This window comes from Vidua macroura, chromosome 3 (genome assembly GCF_024509145.1).
Source record: "Vidua macroura isolate BioBank_ID:100142 chromosome 3, ASM2450914v1, whole genome shotgun sequence".
Lineage (NCBI taxonomy): Eukaryota > Metazoa > Chordata > Aves > Passeriformes > Viduidae > Vidua > Vidua macroura.
This window is the reverse complement of record NC_071573.1, coordinates 82,518,639-82,532,628: the sequence shown is the minus strand read 5'-3', so window position 1 is coordinate 82,532,628 and position 13,990 is coordinate 82,518,639. Positions and strand designations below refer to the sequence as shown.

At 40.0% G+C, this 13,990-nt stretch overlaps 1 protein-coding gene across 1 annotated transcript in view; it reads left to right on the top strand.

Moving 5' to 3' along the window:
• The window catches only part of SH3BGRL2 (SH3 domain binding glutamate rich protein like 2), a 38,036-nt gene extending 25,650 nt beyond the window's left edge, over positions 1-12,386 (top strand). Inside the window, exons 3-4 of the mRNA XM_053973555.1 lie at positions 6,985-7,065; positions 8,163-12,386. Coding sequence (XP_053829530.1) covers positions 6,985-7,065; positions 8,163-8,177 — 96 coding nt within the window. The 3' untranslated portion in view covers positions 8,178-12,386. The remainder of the gene's footprint in view (positions 1-6,984; positions 7,066-8,162) is intronic.
• Positions 12,387-13,990: the final 1,604 nt, after the last annotated feature.

Genomic DNA, 13,990 nt, shown 5'->3' with positions numbered 1-13,990 from the left:
AGGCAAAGTGTAGAGTAGCCAGCTTGCCCAGTGTCCAGGCTTAAAAAATAGAAGCTCAGCAACTGAGTAAAAATGAAATAATCCAAGAATTTTATTTTCCTCAGAGAAGTCAGGAGTAATTTCAGTAAAGTATAATAGTGCTGCTGTTTACCCTGTAGTGGAGAGAGTACAATCCTGTTGAGCACCACAGTTTTTATTTGGACTAAATAAACTTCATTAATAGCTGCTTCAAAGCGAAGTAGCAGGTATTTTGTAAACAATCCCTTAACGTAAAGATGATAGGCATCAAAGATGTCTCTGGAGATACCTAACTCTGTTTACAGACTTTTTATTTCCTAAATATAACAATGTAAGTTTTTTATGTATTTTAGAACACTTAAAAGGGACTGGTGTAAAATTAAAATTGTTACTTTTACAAGATATAGTGGAAAATACCACACATTTCTTTTTTATATTTATATTTATTACACTGATAATCTGCAAATCTTTTCAGCAAGTATGACATAATTATTAAAAATTTTGTTTGGGATCTTAATTCTCCTTTTCATGGAACAGAAACTTCCTATTGTGCCATGCTTTCTTGAAAAAAACAGGTTTTATTATTTAAGATGTTGGACTACTTTAACTAATGTCTTTTTAAGAGGCCAGTTCTAGCGTAGAGGATAAATGATATGAGGAAAGGCTAAGAAATTTTAATTAGTGGCAGTAACACTTTGAAGTCACATAATATTGCACAGAATACAGATGTAGCAGTATTTTGGAACAATATCTAGAAAAGGCCATGACTGTTGTCAGAGAACAGCCAGGATGAAATAAGTAATTCAGTCCACTACTGTTCCACTTGTGTCCAAGTTAAAATACGTGCATGCAGAGCTACTGTGCAACATGGTCATTTTGCGTCTTTTAGTCATTGCCTCATGGAACAGGCTGACTACCATAGTTAACTCCCTGGTATTTCCACCTCTCGCTTTCTCAAATTCCTGTCGTGGTCTGATTTGATAATATTCTTATCCAAACAATTTGTAAAATGACACAGTGAGCTGGAAGGTGCACATAAGGTGGAGGTGACAGCTCTCACCATCACAGTACTTATGGATTCTGCCACTAATTCCCCTGAATATTCCCCTACCCCAGGTGGGCACTAGGCACTAGATTTGAGGTCTTCAGTGCTTGTCTAAGGGAAGCCCTGCTGCACTTGGACTCCCTGCCTTGGAGGTGAGGGATATCAGTTCTTAGACAGTTGATGTCTGTGTAGCCTGGCATCATTGCTGCACGAATGGCAAACATCACATCAGCCTGAGTTTGTTCTGTACTGTCCAAACAATAGAGCTGTGGCTGACATCTGCTCCCTTTTATTAAAGCCTTTGTTTCTGGAAGGCTACAACTAGACAGATTACCAAAATAAACATCTGGCCTTTAGTAGAGGAGTAACAAGTTGTTTTGTAGAGTCAATTCTATAAGCTCTTTAAAAATCCTGTGCAGAGATCTTATCAGAAGGTTAGGTAATGAAAACTGTCATGTTTTGCTTGTTCTGTGTTGTACAGACAAGATCTTATTTTATTTATATGTTTATATAATATTAGAAGAGACTCACACATGCACACACATTCTCCAAGGAGAGCTGTGCTGCATAAGGGTTTTCTATTGTAATCCTAATCAGATCAGTAAATGAATGTCATCTGTTCTGGAGAACTGAACTGCCTTTTTCAGGGAGGATGTTAAGAGCTCATTCTCAATGGCATACAGTATTAACTCAGTCAGTAGCAAAGTGCTGATTCAATGTGTTTAAATTATGAGTTCCCCTCTATTACTTGAAGGAGCAATTATGTCACCCGTTTTATAAGAACAGAGAGATCATAATCTTACATTAAAAATATTGACAAAGAGAAATAAATTTGGACAGCATGCCAATGGAGTAATCTGTAAGTGTTGTCCAGTAATCACTGCACTTTAAAAATCTTCATAGGAACAGCTATGCAAGCTACATTTGGGTGGGTTTCTTGTTTTTCTGCTTCTCAGTCTGGTAAACATAAAGATTTGTCTGAGATGTTTAACAAGCTCACGCTTGTTGCCAACTAAAAGCAAGCAGCAACAAAAGCAACTTGCTTGTTTAAAGAAGCTTACTGGAAAGAATTTTATTCACAGTTGCTGTCTTTGATAATGTTCTCCTAATTTCAGTGCATTAGTGAAGGTAAAATTGCTCACTGTAAATCTACTTTGTTTTAATGTGTTACTTTGATCCAACGCCTTCATGTTTCTGCTATGTTTCTTGAAACCCAAATAATTATTTATGTTGATCTGCAGTATTGCCAATTTTAACTTTGGTGTGCAGTCAGTAGTTTCTCTCAGCAGTGACAGTGTTTATTTAAACAATCCTGAGTATACCTGCTTAACAAAATCCTGAGCCAAATTAATTATGGCAGTGTCTGTAATTACATCACTGCAGTGATCTGGTTTCCCAGCACCAGGAATACATCACACTTAAGGTCTAGTGATCATCACAGCTGGGAAACAGCTAATGCTGTATCCAGCGTGAGCTTTGTGAGCTTGGTCATTGCTGTTGAGAGAAGAACCTACCCTGGAAGTGGGATTCCTAAAGAGGTGAGAATTCCCAAGGACCAATGGTTTTCCTAGTGGAGTAAATTGGCATAAAACCCAGATGAAGGCCAGAAAAACCCAAGACATTTGTGTCAGATTTCCTGAATGCTTGTCCAGTGTCTCAAAGACTAAGCAGATGGTAGTTTTCTGTAGCATTTGGGCAGTAGGTGGTCTTTGGGATTACTGCATAATGTATACATTAACAAAGTTCTCCTGTCTTTGATTTATCTGGTTTTAAAGAGGTGCAACACAGCTACAGCACCTTTTATTTCCAGGATAAGCTGCAAAGATTCAAATTTTAGAAACAAAGCTGTGGAAGTGTGAGGCTTGGAGGCTTGGGTTATTTTGTGTTTTGGTTTCATTTTTTCCCCTTTACCATCATACTTAATGGACAACATCACATGGCCGTGCTGAGTATTGGGGGTGGAACTAAATGATCTTTGAGGTCCCTTCCAGCCCAAGTCATTCTCTGATTCTGTGATAATTTTAAAACCTACTGTGTGATATGCCTTAAGATTAGCATAAATGGCCTTACATTTGTGAGACTGAAGGTCCATCAAGCCCAGTTTTGTCCCAACAGTGGCCATAAGCCTAGGAAAGACCACAAACAAGTCAAGATATAAAATGGTTGAGTATTTTCCTTGTCTCTAGTTATTTTTCTGAAATAAATGTCACTTTAACATATTTAGTAATTCTTACTACATTTTTCTTTCATTAACTTGAACCTTCTGGTGGGAACCTTTAGCATCTTCAATATGCTCTGGGAGTGCATTCCATGTGCCCACTAACACATCTAATACCAAGCATTCTGCCACCACAGTGAGGTTCACAGCCTTCCTAGCCTTTCTGCCATTACCCTCTGGGGTAACATTGCTCCTGAAGACCTTTGCAGCCACAGTTTGTCTCTCTGTCCCAGTTTAGAGTCACTCAGCAGGAGCTGGGAGAGCAAAGCAGAGCTTTAAGCCGCACAAGGCCAACAAGATTTTGCTTGTTTATAGGTGAGCTGCAGGCAAGCAGCTCACCTACAGTGGCTTCAGTTTATTTTCAACAAAGCAAGAGCTTATTAGGTCAGCTAATCCACTCCCTAGCAGCTCACTGAGCGCATCGAACGCTGTAACTGTTTTGGTGTTAAAACAGAGGCTGTATCCTGCCCAGGTTACCTGGTGGGTGATGGACCTGCCACCAACTTTAAGGGTGAAGAACCATGCCTAAAGCAGTCAGCTAGTTGTTATCCTGATGAAAAATCCTTTCTGCCTTGAAATAGCTTTTTAGTTGCCTTCTTTATCCTCCTGTCCCTTCTTTGTCCCTTTAAACCATCCTGAGATATATTTTTTCCTCCTAACTGGCATTTGTCTTTCTTGGTAGCATTTCATACCCTCTGTCATGGGATTCATTATCTGTATTTTTGGCATTTCAACTTCTCCAGAGGGATTGAGCATCTCTGCATTGCTGCTGATTCATATGCACTGTCTCCATGTCCTACTAGTTTTAGTACTCAGTTTTTAGTCAGTTTTGATAAGCTACTGGTGTTGCCAGAATTCTATACATTAATGAAGTGTGATTAGCAGCTCTGGAAAGCACCAAGTTTTATAATTTAAAATGCTACAGTCAAAATTATATCTGTACACATAGTTGCCTTTTGAAGTGGGGCAGTGGGAGCAGTTTGTTGTGCTTGTATATTTTTAGGTTAACTGCTGATGTCTGACACTGGGAGCCACTTCCTTGCACAGGGGCAGGACAGCACTGCTCCACTGATCCCAGCAAAGCCACAGCATTCCCTGGCTAGAGCTGCTTGGGACAGTGACAAGAGGGCTGTAGTAACTTGCTGCTGGTGGTGAAGCATGGTGCAGAAAGAGGGAACCACTGCTTTGCCAAAACCAGTGAATGGTGGGGTCCTTCCTCTGTGGGAGGCAGAATGTCCACAGAGCTTCCCTACATGGAACTCATTGGGTCACCAGTGAGTTCAGCTCCTGCCTGGGTATGAAATTCTCATTTTCACTGAGTTTGTGCTGTTTTCCTTCTTCAGCCTCTGCATGACACTGCTGATAGCAGTGTGATGTCCTTTATTGAGCTAAGAATTTTTATGTCTTCACCCATGGATTTATTGTCTTTACATGTGGCCCAAATCTGCACAGACTTTCTCTCCTTCTAATGGTAAGATCAAAGGCAGGGTGTTTTTGGAGCATCCTTTATCTCATCTATGTTACAGGAAAAGCCAGGGATGCCCACTTTGAACTCCTACCACTCATGACACAGCCACTGAGTCATTGAGATCATACTTCTCAATAATCTCTTCAGAAACTGCTGTGCTAAAGTGATTTCTTAAAATTTTTATAGGACTGTTATGCATTTTTGTAACATTTTTTGTTTCACATTTGAATATTTTGAGATCATAGATTTTAATTGCAGATATCACTAGGAAAATTCTCCTATTTAAAATTTACTTCTACTTTATCTGAAAGTATGATGCTTCGTCTTCACTGCCCATGAAAGTAAGTGTCAATAGAATTTAAATACATTTTGCAATGCAGATATTTCAAAACATCAGGGAGATTGCTTCTGGTGGATAATCTCTTGTGGTTCTTAAATATTCAGGTCCTTTTAAAACAAATCAATCCACTGGGTTTTGTGCTCTTTCAAATATAGACTTAGCTCACCGTTTAACCTTCACAATTTTTTCAGTAAATGAATCCAGGTTTGTTAATGAGTAAAAACATAATAAGTCAGGACTTGATAATTCTGAAAGTAAAATGATAACTAGTACTTGAAGACAGCTTTTTATTATTGAGTATTAAATTTCTTTACAAAGGTTAGGTTAAACAGATGTTGGTGGATTAGCTGAGTGTCAGTCATTGTCAGAGCCAGGAGTGCAGCCTTTTTTCTTCTGACATTATTTTCAGTTTATGAGTCCTTCTCTGCTCTGTTTTTCTTACCAGTTTAACAAAGAGTGAAAAAACCATGGTCTTAAAGCAGTGATACTTCTAGAGCTAATTGAAGTACTGGGATTAAGAATCTTCAGGAGAATACCAGCATTTGAAAACGGTGCTGAGAGATGATGACTCAGCTGAACAAACACAGAACCTTCCTTGGACAAACTGTTGAGACAAAGAAATGTCTGAGGGTTAGTGAAGACTCCCTGTGATGCTTAGGAGGGAGAGTGTTCCTGGCAGGGACCCAAGAAGGCGTCTGCCACAACAGCTGCCTGCCTGCAGGTTGGCTGCTGGTAGTTCACAGGGCTGTAATGGGCATCTTCAGGCAATTCAGACCTGCCCTGATGTTAAAGGAAGGGTCCTTCTCACTGTGGGCTGTACTCATCCACTGCTGCCTTACCTTCAGCTCCGGAGAGTGTGACTCACTTGTCCCGTGGAGCAAATGAAGGTTCTTTCTCAGGTAGGTCATGGCTGTCTTCTCGTGTGTTGCTTATATAGCCTGTGTCCCTCATGGGTTTTCATCAGCCTTAGAAGAGTCAGAACAAACCTTTTTAAGGTTTAATATGTCCATGCAGCTTTTGAAGTCTCATTCTTAGAGGTCAAGGGCTTAATAAAACATCCTTCTGCAGAGCTTCAGTATTACTTATTACTCCTCTAGGTATTCAGTGATTACATTGTTCCTTTTTAATCCACGGCACTGTTGGGAATCCTTTCAGTAATCTTTCAGCTTACACCATGGCTTAGTTGATTTGCCTGTTTTACTTGGATTTACTTTCTGACAATTCATTGTAAATTTTTATTAATTCCTAAGTTAGCATATGCCATATTTTATGAAGAAAACTACAAAAAGTCATCTTAAGGAGGTTTACTCTTTCTACTTATGTCAGCTAATATATCTGAGGCCTGAGGACCCTTATACACTCCTGCTGGCCTTTTGGTGTCTTTCACAGGTGCTTTTAGTATAGAGGGTCAGGCTGAGAAACTGCCCTTGTGCAGCTATGGTTGTGGTTTTGGGGAGGCTGAGGTTTTTTAAATAATTATGCAACTGCACAGGATCCCAGTTCACACTGATATAACAGTATATCATTGTTGAAATGCAGGTAAAGCATCTTAATCTAGAGCACCATAAAGGTTTTAGGAGAAAATCTGCATTTAAATACCTTTAAAATATACCCACAGTAGAGTTTCTTTTGATGCAGGTACATGCTTATACTTTCCTATCAAAGTCGTGAGAGATGTTGAAGTTAGAGAATTTATGTGTTTTTCTTTGCCCCTGCAGTTTGTGATATCATTGCACTTTAGGTTTTAGGTTGGGGTAGGAGAATAGGGATAAGTATCAATATTTTCCTGAGCATTATTACATGTCACACTTTAGTCTAATACAAGGTGTGGTAATATCAATCAGGAAAATAGGAATACAAATGTTGACTCATCTTTTCTTTTTTTAATTCTCTAGGATTATGATGGCTTTTTTGAATCAAAGGAGAGCAACACTGTATTTTCCTTTCTTGGACTGAAACCTACTTTGGCATCAAAGGTCAGTGTAGTATTGCAGACTTTTAATGGAATTCTTGAGATGTTGAGATTGAACTTTCTTTGATCCCTGTGTGGGATGGAACTCTGTTTGGATGCATCCCTGCTGTGATCCATACCTTGTTCATATCACCCTAGTGCTCATGAAGTAATCGAGATGGTTGTAAGGAAGAGTAAAGCATTTTAAATGAAAACAAGCATATACATGGGAGTAATTTTGGAAAGCAGATAAATTAAGTTTAAAGATGGCATTCTCCTTCACATTATCAATCTAAATTGTAAGCAACTGGCTTAATTATAACAGGAGACAGAATTCAGTCACTGGACTTTCTGAAGCCTGGCATAATGGCTCAGCATTTATTCATTAGACATTAATTAATTTAATGCTGAAATGCTGGAGTAGTCAAAACTTAAATATTAACTTTTTTAAATTCAGTTTTAGCAAATACATATCTAGAGGTCAAAACACAAAGTCAAATAGCATATTTCTGTTGCGGGCAGTATAACAGAGGAAATTTTATTGCCATATGGAAGTCTGGACACTTGTTCAAACAGACTGTGTGGTGCACCTTTTGGCAGTAGATCAGACACAGAGGGGAGGATTTTCCTTTCCTTGGTTACTGTAGATATAGATGTATTTGGTACTAGTACTGTTTCAGGCCTGGGTGGTAGCTCGTGGGTATCTATAGAGCTCTTCTGCCAGGAATTCATTTATTTCTGGACCCCGTGAGGGAAGCAGTATGAAGGAACCTCAGCAGAGAACCACAGAAGCAGGTTATTTTGGCAGCCTGCCTCACTTTGTAGTTTGGAGAACTTGTCCTAGGAAAAAGATGATGTTCTGACACAACCTGAAATAGCAGCTTCTATGCAGCTCTGTTCCTAGAAAATATAGTGTTGGAGGCCTGGAGTGGTGTCTCTGTTAACTTTGTCCTTCAGTCTGGTGGTACTTCAGAGAGATGCGTCCTCAGCTCCTAGGTGGTCTGGGCTTAGGGTCACCTTATAAGCAAAGGTCACAGGTACAGGAGATGACAGTGTAGTCATAACATTAATATTATGTTAATAATAATTAATAATACTCTTTATTTTTTCTCTTTTCAATAGGAGTCAGAACCCTAGAAAGCCCATGTGAAGTACCAACAAGCACATTCCTGAATGAGTGACACTATTCTTCAGCACATAACAGCTTCCCTAATGGATCACTGTGATAGAGCAAACATGTGTCATTAGTAGTAGTCTGCTTGCCATGAGATGGTGCTCTCCAATAATGTGGAGCTAATAACATGCATATGAAATAGGATTAAGGCTGGGCTACTCATCTTCTGTTGTAAAAATGCTCACTGTTGATGTTTCACTTTTGTCTTTTGATTGCTTTTGCAACTGGCCCTGATATTCTAACAGGCACCTCTGTTTGAGAATAAGGAGTGAAAGTGTAGGGCTTTATATCATTCATGGGCATTCTTATATAGTCATACTCCTTACCTTTATTAATTCTTCCCACTACTGTAGTTCAAATTAGCTCATCATGATAGTTAAAGGGCTGGTGGTTATTATGATGTTTATGCTGGCTATGATCCAGAAGGTAAAAAGCATCAATCTTGAACTCTCAGTCTAAGCCAATAACTGCCATATTTTTGCTCTACATTTATTTATTGCAATGTTTATTCTAGATCATGGTTATTTTAAGAGACATGGGCTGCTAATCTTGTTAATGAAGACTTGTCTAACGATGCACATCACAACTGACTGTTTAAAACAAGTTGCTATCATGAAGGAGGTGCCAAAGTGAAATACTTTGACATGTTTCCAAATGCAGGTGAAATGTTCAGTAAAACATTTCAGTGGAAATACTGGGGAGTCCAGAAGAACTAAAGGGGTCTCATAGCTAATGATAAGATGAAGTTATCTCTTAAATGATAAAGTCTTAACACTCAAGGTTGGAGCTCTATAGTTGGACTGTCTTAAAATGAAATTTTGCCAAAACTTCAGTTTACCTTCAATAACACACAGCTCCACCATAAGCCACATGAGAGTCAGGGGATACTTTGAGAGCCAGGTTTCAGTCCCATGATGGTTAAACACTCCACCATGGTCCAAGAGCATGCCTAACTAGCCTAGCTGTTGTCCTGGTTATATCCCCAGATGTGGTGATGTGTGTGCTATGCCAAATGAAGTCAGAGAGGTTGTTCAGCTGAGGAGCAAGTAAAGGAAGTGGAGATTATTCCAGTGGGACTGCACTGATGCACATAGCAGAACTTAGGCCCATGACTTGCCAATAGTAATGACAAAATGCATTCTAGGCAGAAGTAAAATTGCATCATGCATTTTGAATCAAATCCGGATACATAAATAGCAGCTGTGCTGTAATGTAGCTTTTACTAAAGGGATCTCATACTGGCAAGGTAGTGCCATCACAGTGACTGTCCTTATGTCTTTGGGTGAAAGGAAGACAAGCACTATGTAGAGAAGCTACTTTGCAATAACAGCATCACTCAGACTGTGTGGTTTGAAGGAAGCCAGACTTGTAAAAAAGTGTTAGAAAGCAGCACTGTCACAACAAAAGCAACACTGTGAAACAAATCACATGTTCTGTTGACATCAGTAAACATGGCATACGAGACATGTCAGCTGGAAGGGACAGCTGAAGGTCATCTGGTGCAGCACTGTCAGAATCAGGCCGAAGAACCACACTAGCTTGAAATAGATATGGGTTTGTCTAGCAGAGCAGTAAGAATATCCAGAGATGAAGATCTTATAACTATCTAGGTAATCTGTGACATTGCTGCAGTGCTTTCCTAGTGAAAATTTTATCTTTTAAAGTCCAGCTTTGACTCCTAGACTTTAATTTGAGGCTGCTGCCTTTGCTGTGTTTTTTTGACACTCACAAGAAGAGATTGGCACCATTCTTTTTTTTAACTCAAGATAGTTATAGGCTACCATTGGGTCACTTCTTAGCCTTCTTACAAGACTGAACAAACCTGGATGCTCAGCTGAGCTAAAGAGCTAGATGGAGCAAGAGCACACAGAGATTTGAAGTCCGTGGCTGTATTTGCTGGTGAAAATCTTTGCTAGAGCACCTTCTCTAGATGATTTATGAACATGCATTGATGTATGTATGTACATTTTTAAGAATTATATTGTCTATATCAAGGTACTGTGACATTCTTGTAACCAATCCCATATTTTCATAAGACTTGAACTTCACTATAGGAAGGGAATATGACATGAGGTGGAGCTGTACATTGTTAACTTCACCACGTTCAATATAACTATTCCTAAAAAGAAGTTAAATATTAAACTTTGTAAATGAATAGAGATATAAATGTACGTAATTTTGCAGTTGATTACAGAGAAGCCATCCTGGATTTATCATGTACTTGATACATTGTAAACTTTGAGAACTGCCTGAAGTCCCAGGTTTGAAAAATTTACCTAAGTGTGTAAGCATATAAACATGAGTAATCCTGGATGAAATCCCAGGCTTACTGATGTGAAAGGAAAAACCACACTGATTTCTCCAGGGATGAAATTAGTTTCACAAAGCTCCTTTTGAATTTTGATAATTGTAGAATAGAAGGCTCTCATTTAGTGGAGAGTTGTCTTATTTCAGCTGTTAAGTGAACCTGGCTTATTTCAGAGCGTGTGTGTGGGCATAGTCAGTTGTATGGAGGACAACACTAGCTCCAAAGATATCCTGCTTGCATGGATTGGCAGTGTAAGTCCCTTAGAATGTGTGCTTTTGAATTATAAATAGCTAGTTTAAAAAAAAAAAAAGTATATATGTTTGGGTGTGAATTTTGTCTGTTGAATGACAGCCTTATTTTTGTAATTAAAGCAAGTAGACTTCTAGTTTGTTACACAAGATGATCTGGAATATTTGTAATCAGTTTTGTATTAATGAAATGTAGCTATCAGGTAACTGAAAAGGTCTGGGGAATCTAGAGACATTTACTGAAGGAAATAGGAAATTCTTAATTCTGTTTAAAATTTTGGCGTATAAAGTTATGCTTAAGAACCAAATGATCCCAATTTCTAGATAACACATATAACTACCCCACTTTTTAAAATGGAGAGCAGTGTGAGTGAAACTTAATCTTTGTACCTAAAGTTGCTGTGTGGGCTGACGTGCACGTGCACATTCACTGTATCAGTGGCTTTGATAGAGGTGGTTTTGTTTGTGCCACACACTACTGGATAGTGCCTTGCCAGAAAGAGGACTGTTTCTGTGGGGTCTTCTTAGATGTGCTTAAACTTTGAACTGAGAAAGGCATAGTTTCTATAGTGCTATTTTTTAATAATACAGTAAATTAATTTTGATGCTTGAGTCAAAAGGCACATGCTTTGTAAGACTGAAACAGTTTTTGATGAATCTTCTGAACTCTTGATTTTTCCTAGATGACTTTGTTTTTTTAATTTTCATTTCCTTTTTGTTGACTGTCTAGAATCAAACCTTCCAAGGGAAGTGAACCTGGAGTAAAGCCCATAAATTCATGTTTACACTTTTATTAAAATAGTGTCTGATTCTAATGTTTAGCAGCCCAAGTGCTATCACTGAAATGAAGAGTAGCTGCCAAGCTCTCAGTGGATTTCTTGGTTGTCCCTCCCTATCTTTTTCCACCATCAGGCCATTTATTTGAGGTGTTCTATTCAGGCAATACCATGGTTCAGAAGTAGGACCCTGAAATTGCCTTGTGGCCCTTCACAGGAGTGCAAGAGTGGGATGAGCACCAGGAAAATGCCAAATCTCATTAGTTTGCAGTAACTTATTCACTGATTTCACTACACCTTGGCAGGAACAGTGAGAGGAGGATGGAGCCCCTTATGTTCACCCTTCACAGAGAGCCCGAGTGGAGGACCCAGTGCAGAATGGCCCACAGCTTGCTCTGGCACCCCGAGCAGTGGTTCTTACAGGGGCCCTTGGCTGGCAGTGACACTGCAGTGTGACTCCATACACCACTGCTTTCCACAAGACTCCAGCTGCATCATGGTCTGTGCTTCACCCTCCTGCTCCCTAAGGGATTTGGGAGGGAAAACAGAGAACATCTTGAGAGCAGTCCTTCAGCCAGGGCAGACCCAGCTTACTCCCTTCTTCGTTGTCTTTTCCTCGTGTGTAATCCTGTCCTGTGTAGACCTACCTGTGTGCAAAGCTTCCACTCCCAGCCATCTGTAACATCCCTGTGGGGTCACAAATGCAGAGCTGGTGTTCCCCTTCACAGCTTCAGTGTTCTGTAACTCGGGAGGGGAGGGAGCATGTTGCATCCTAGGTTGTGTACATGTTATGTATTAAACTGTGTTCGTCTAATAAAAAACTGCAATTCAGAAAATAAATTTGCACTGTGTTGTATGTGCTAAAAGAAACAATGAAAAAATATGAGTTTATTCTTGCTGTGGCTTGCTGTGGTGGCAGCCTGTTGCTTTGGTTTGGGCAGCCTTTGCAGGTGGAAGCACTGCAGAAGTTTTCACCTGGGGTGGGTGAGCCTGATTCTGTAAGATGTTGATAGGCTTTGAACCCCAGTGGCTGCATGGGAGTTGCAATGTGTCCAGAATACTTGATGGTTTGGGGACTCCCCAGGTAAATAGTAGTAAAGAAAAGAAATCAAAAAAAGGGATTATGTGTTGTCTTCTATTTTTTATACTTGGGTTACCTGGAAATAAAGGGTAGATCCTTTGGGGTGGCTTGGACACTGGGGACAGGAAGTTTTCACACAATGAAGTTTTGTTCCTAGGGTTAAAAGCTTCACTGCTTTTTATGTCAGAAAGAAATGTGAGTTCCTGGTTTGCCTATCCACTTTACCAATCCATAGAAGGTAATTTAATACATTTTACCACTTAAGTGGCTAACCAAAGGTACAAGTTGCATAATTACAGTTTTCCCTTGATTCTCAGTCTAGTAAATAGTTTTTAATACCTTATCATTCCTGTCTTAAACTGGCCCAGTGTCTTGGGGTTGCTGCCATGAAAACTCCATTTGTGACTTTTGCTGCACCCTGGAGCAAGCACAGAACCTTTATGCATCCTGCTTTAGGCTACACTAAACCTTTATACATCCTGCTTTAGGCAGGATGCATAAAAGAGGTACAGATGGAATAGGCAAGTCTGAAATGCTTGCAGTGGGATCCTGAGCTGCTGTAGGATCAGTAGCACTGCTCTGAAGTGAGAGAAGCTGTGCTAGCTCAGCTCTTATGTCATGGTGGGTAGAGGCAGACAGATTTTGCTGCACGGGTGGGCAGGATCTTCTTGATTTGCAGAGAAAGTGATGTTCTGTGTCACCTTGCTCATGTTGCACCACGGCCTGCTCTCTGTGTGAAAACCAGTGGCATTGCCATTCCTCCTGCCTGGCTGCTGGGGACCGTGCTGAGAGCAGAAAGCAGGCAAAGGTCACACGGTGTGGCATGCCTTGCCACTGGCTGTCATCCTTCTGTGCATCCCAGTCCTGCCTCTGCTCCCTGTGCCAGGGCAGCCTCAGTGCAAAAAAAGTGCTTGGAAGTCATCACTGTGTTTGTACAGTGGTGTTTGTGCCAGTCTGTCTGCATCTCATTCCTACCCCAGGGCAGCCAGTCTGGGCTGTTAGAAGGTCCTACTGAACTTTCATTTGCTTGATTTGCTTTTTAGGTTTCAGAAGGACTTGCCTAATTCATCCCCTAGACTTCAATCAGTCTGCCACTGAAGGTGCCTTGATGGTCTCATCTGAAGTAGCCTCCTCAGGCTGCATGGTGCAGCACAAGCAAACATTCTGAGTGCAAGTCCTCTGTATGATTTCTTTAAAGGTGATCATTGCATGTAATTCAATCCCCTGGTAAATTTGGGAAACAGGAAATGACAGATTTAAGGAATTAGCACTCTAAAGAAAAGGTCAACTGGAGCCTTGAAAAATTGTGTTCAGAAGACAAGAAAGAAATTGTGGTTTGGAAACAGGGAGTTGAAAAGCAGAG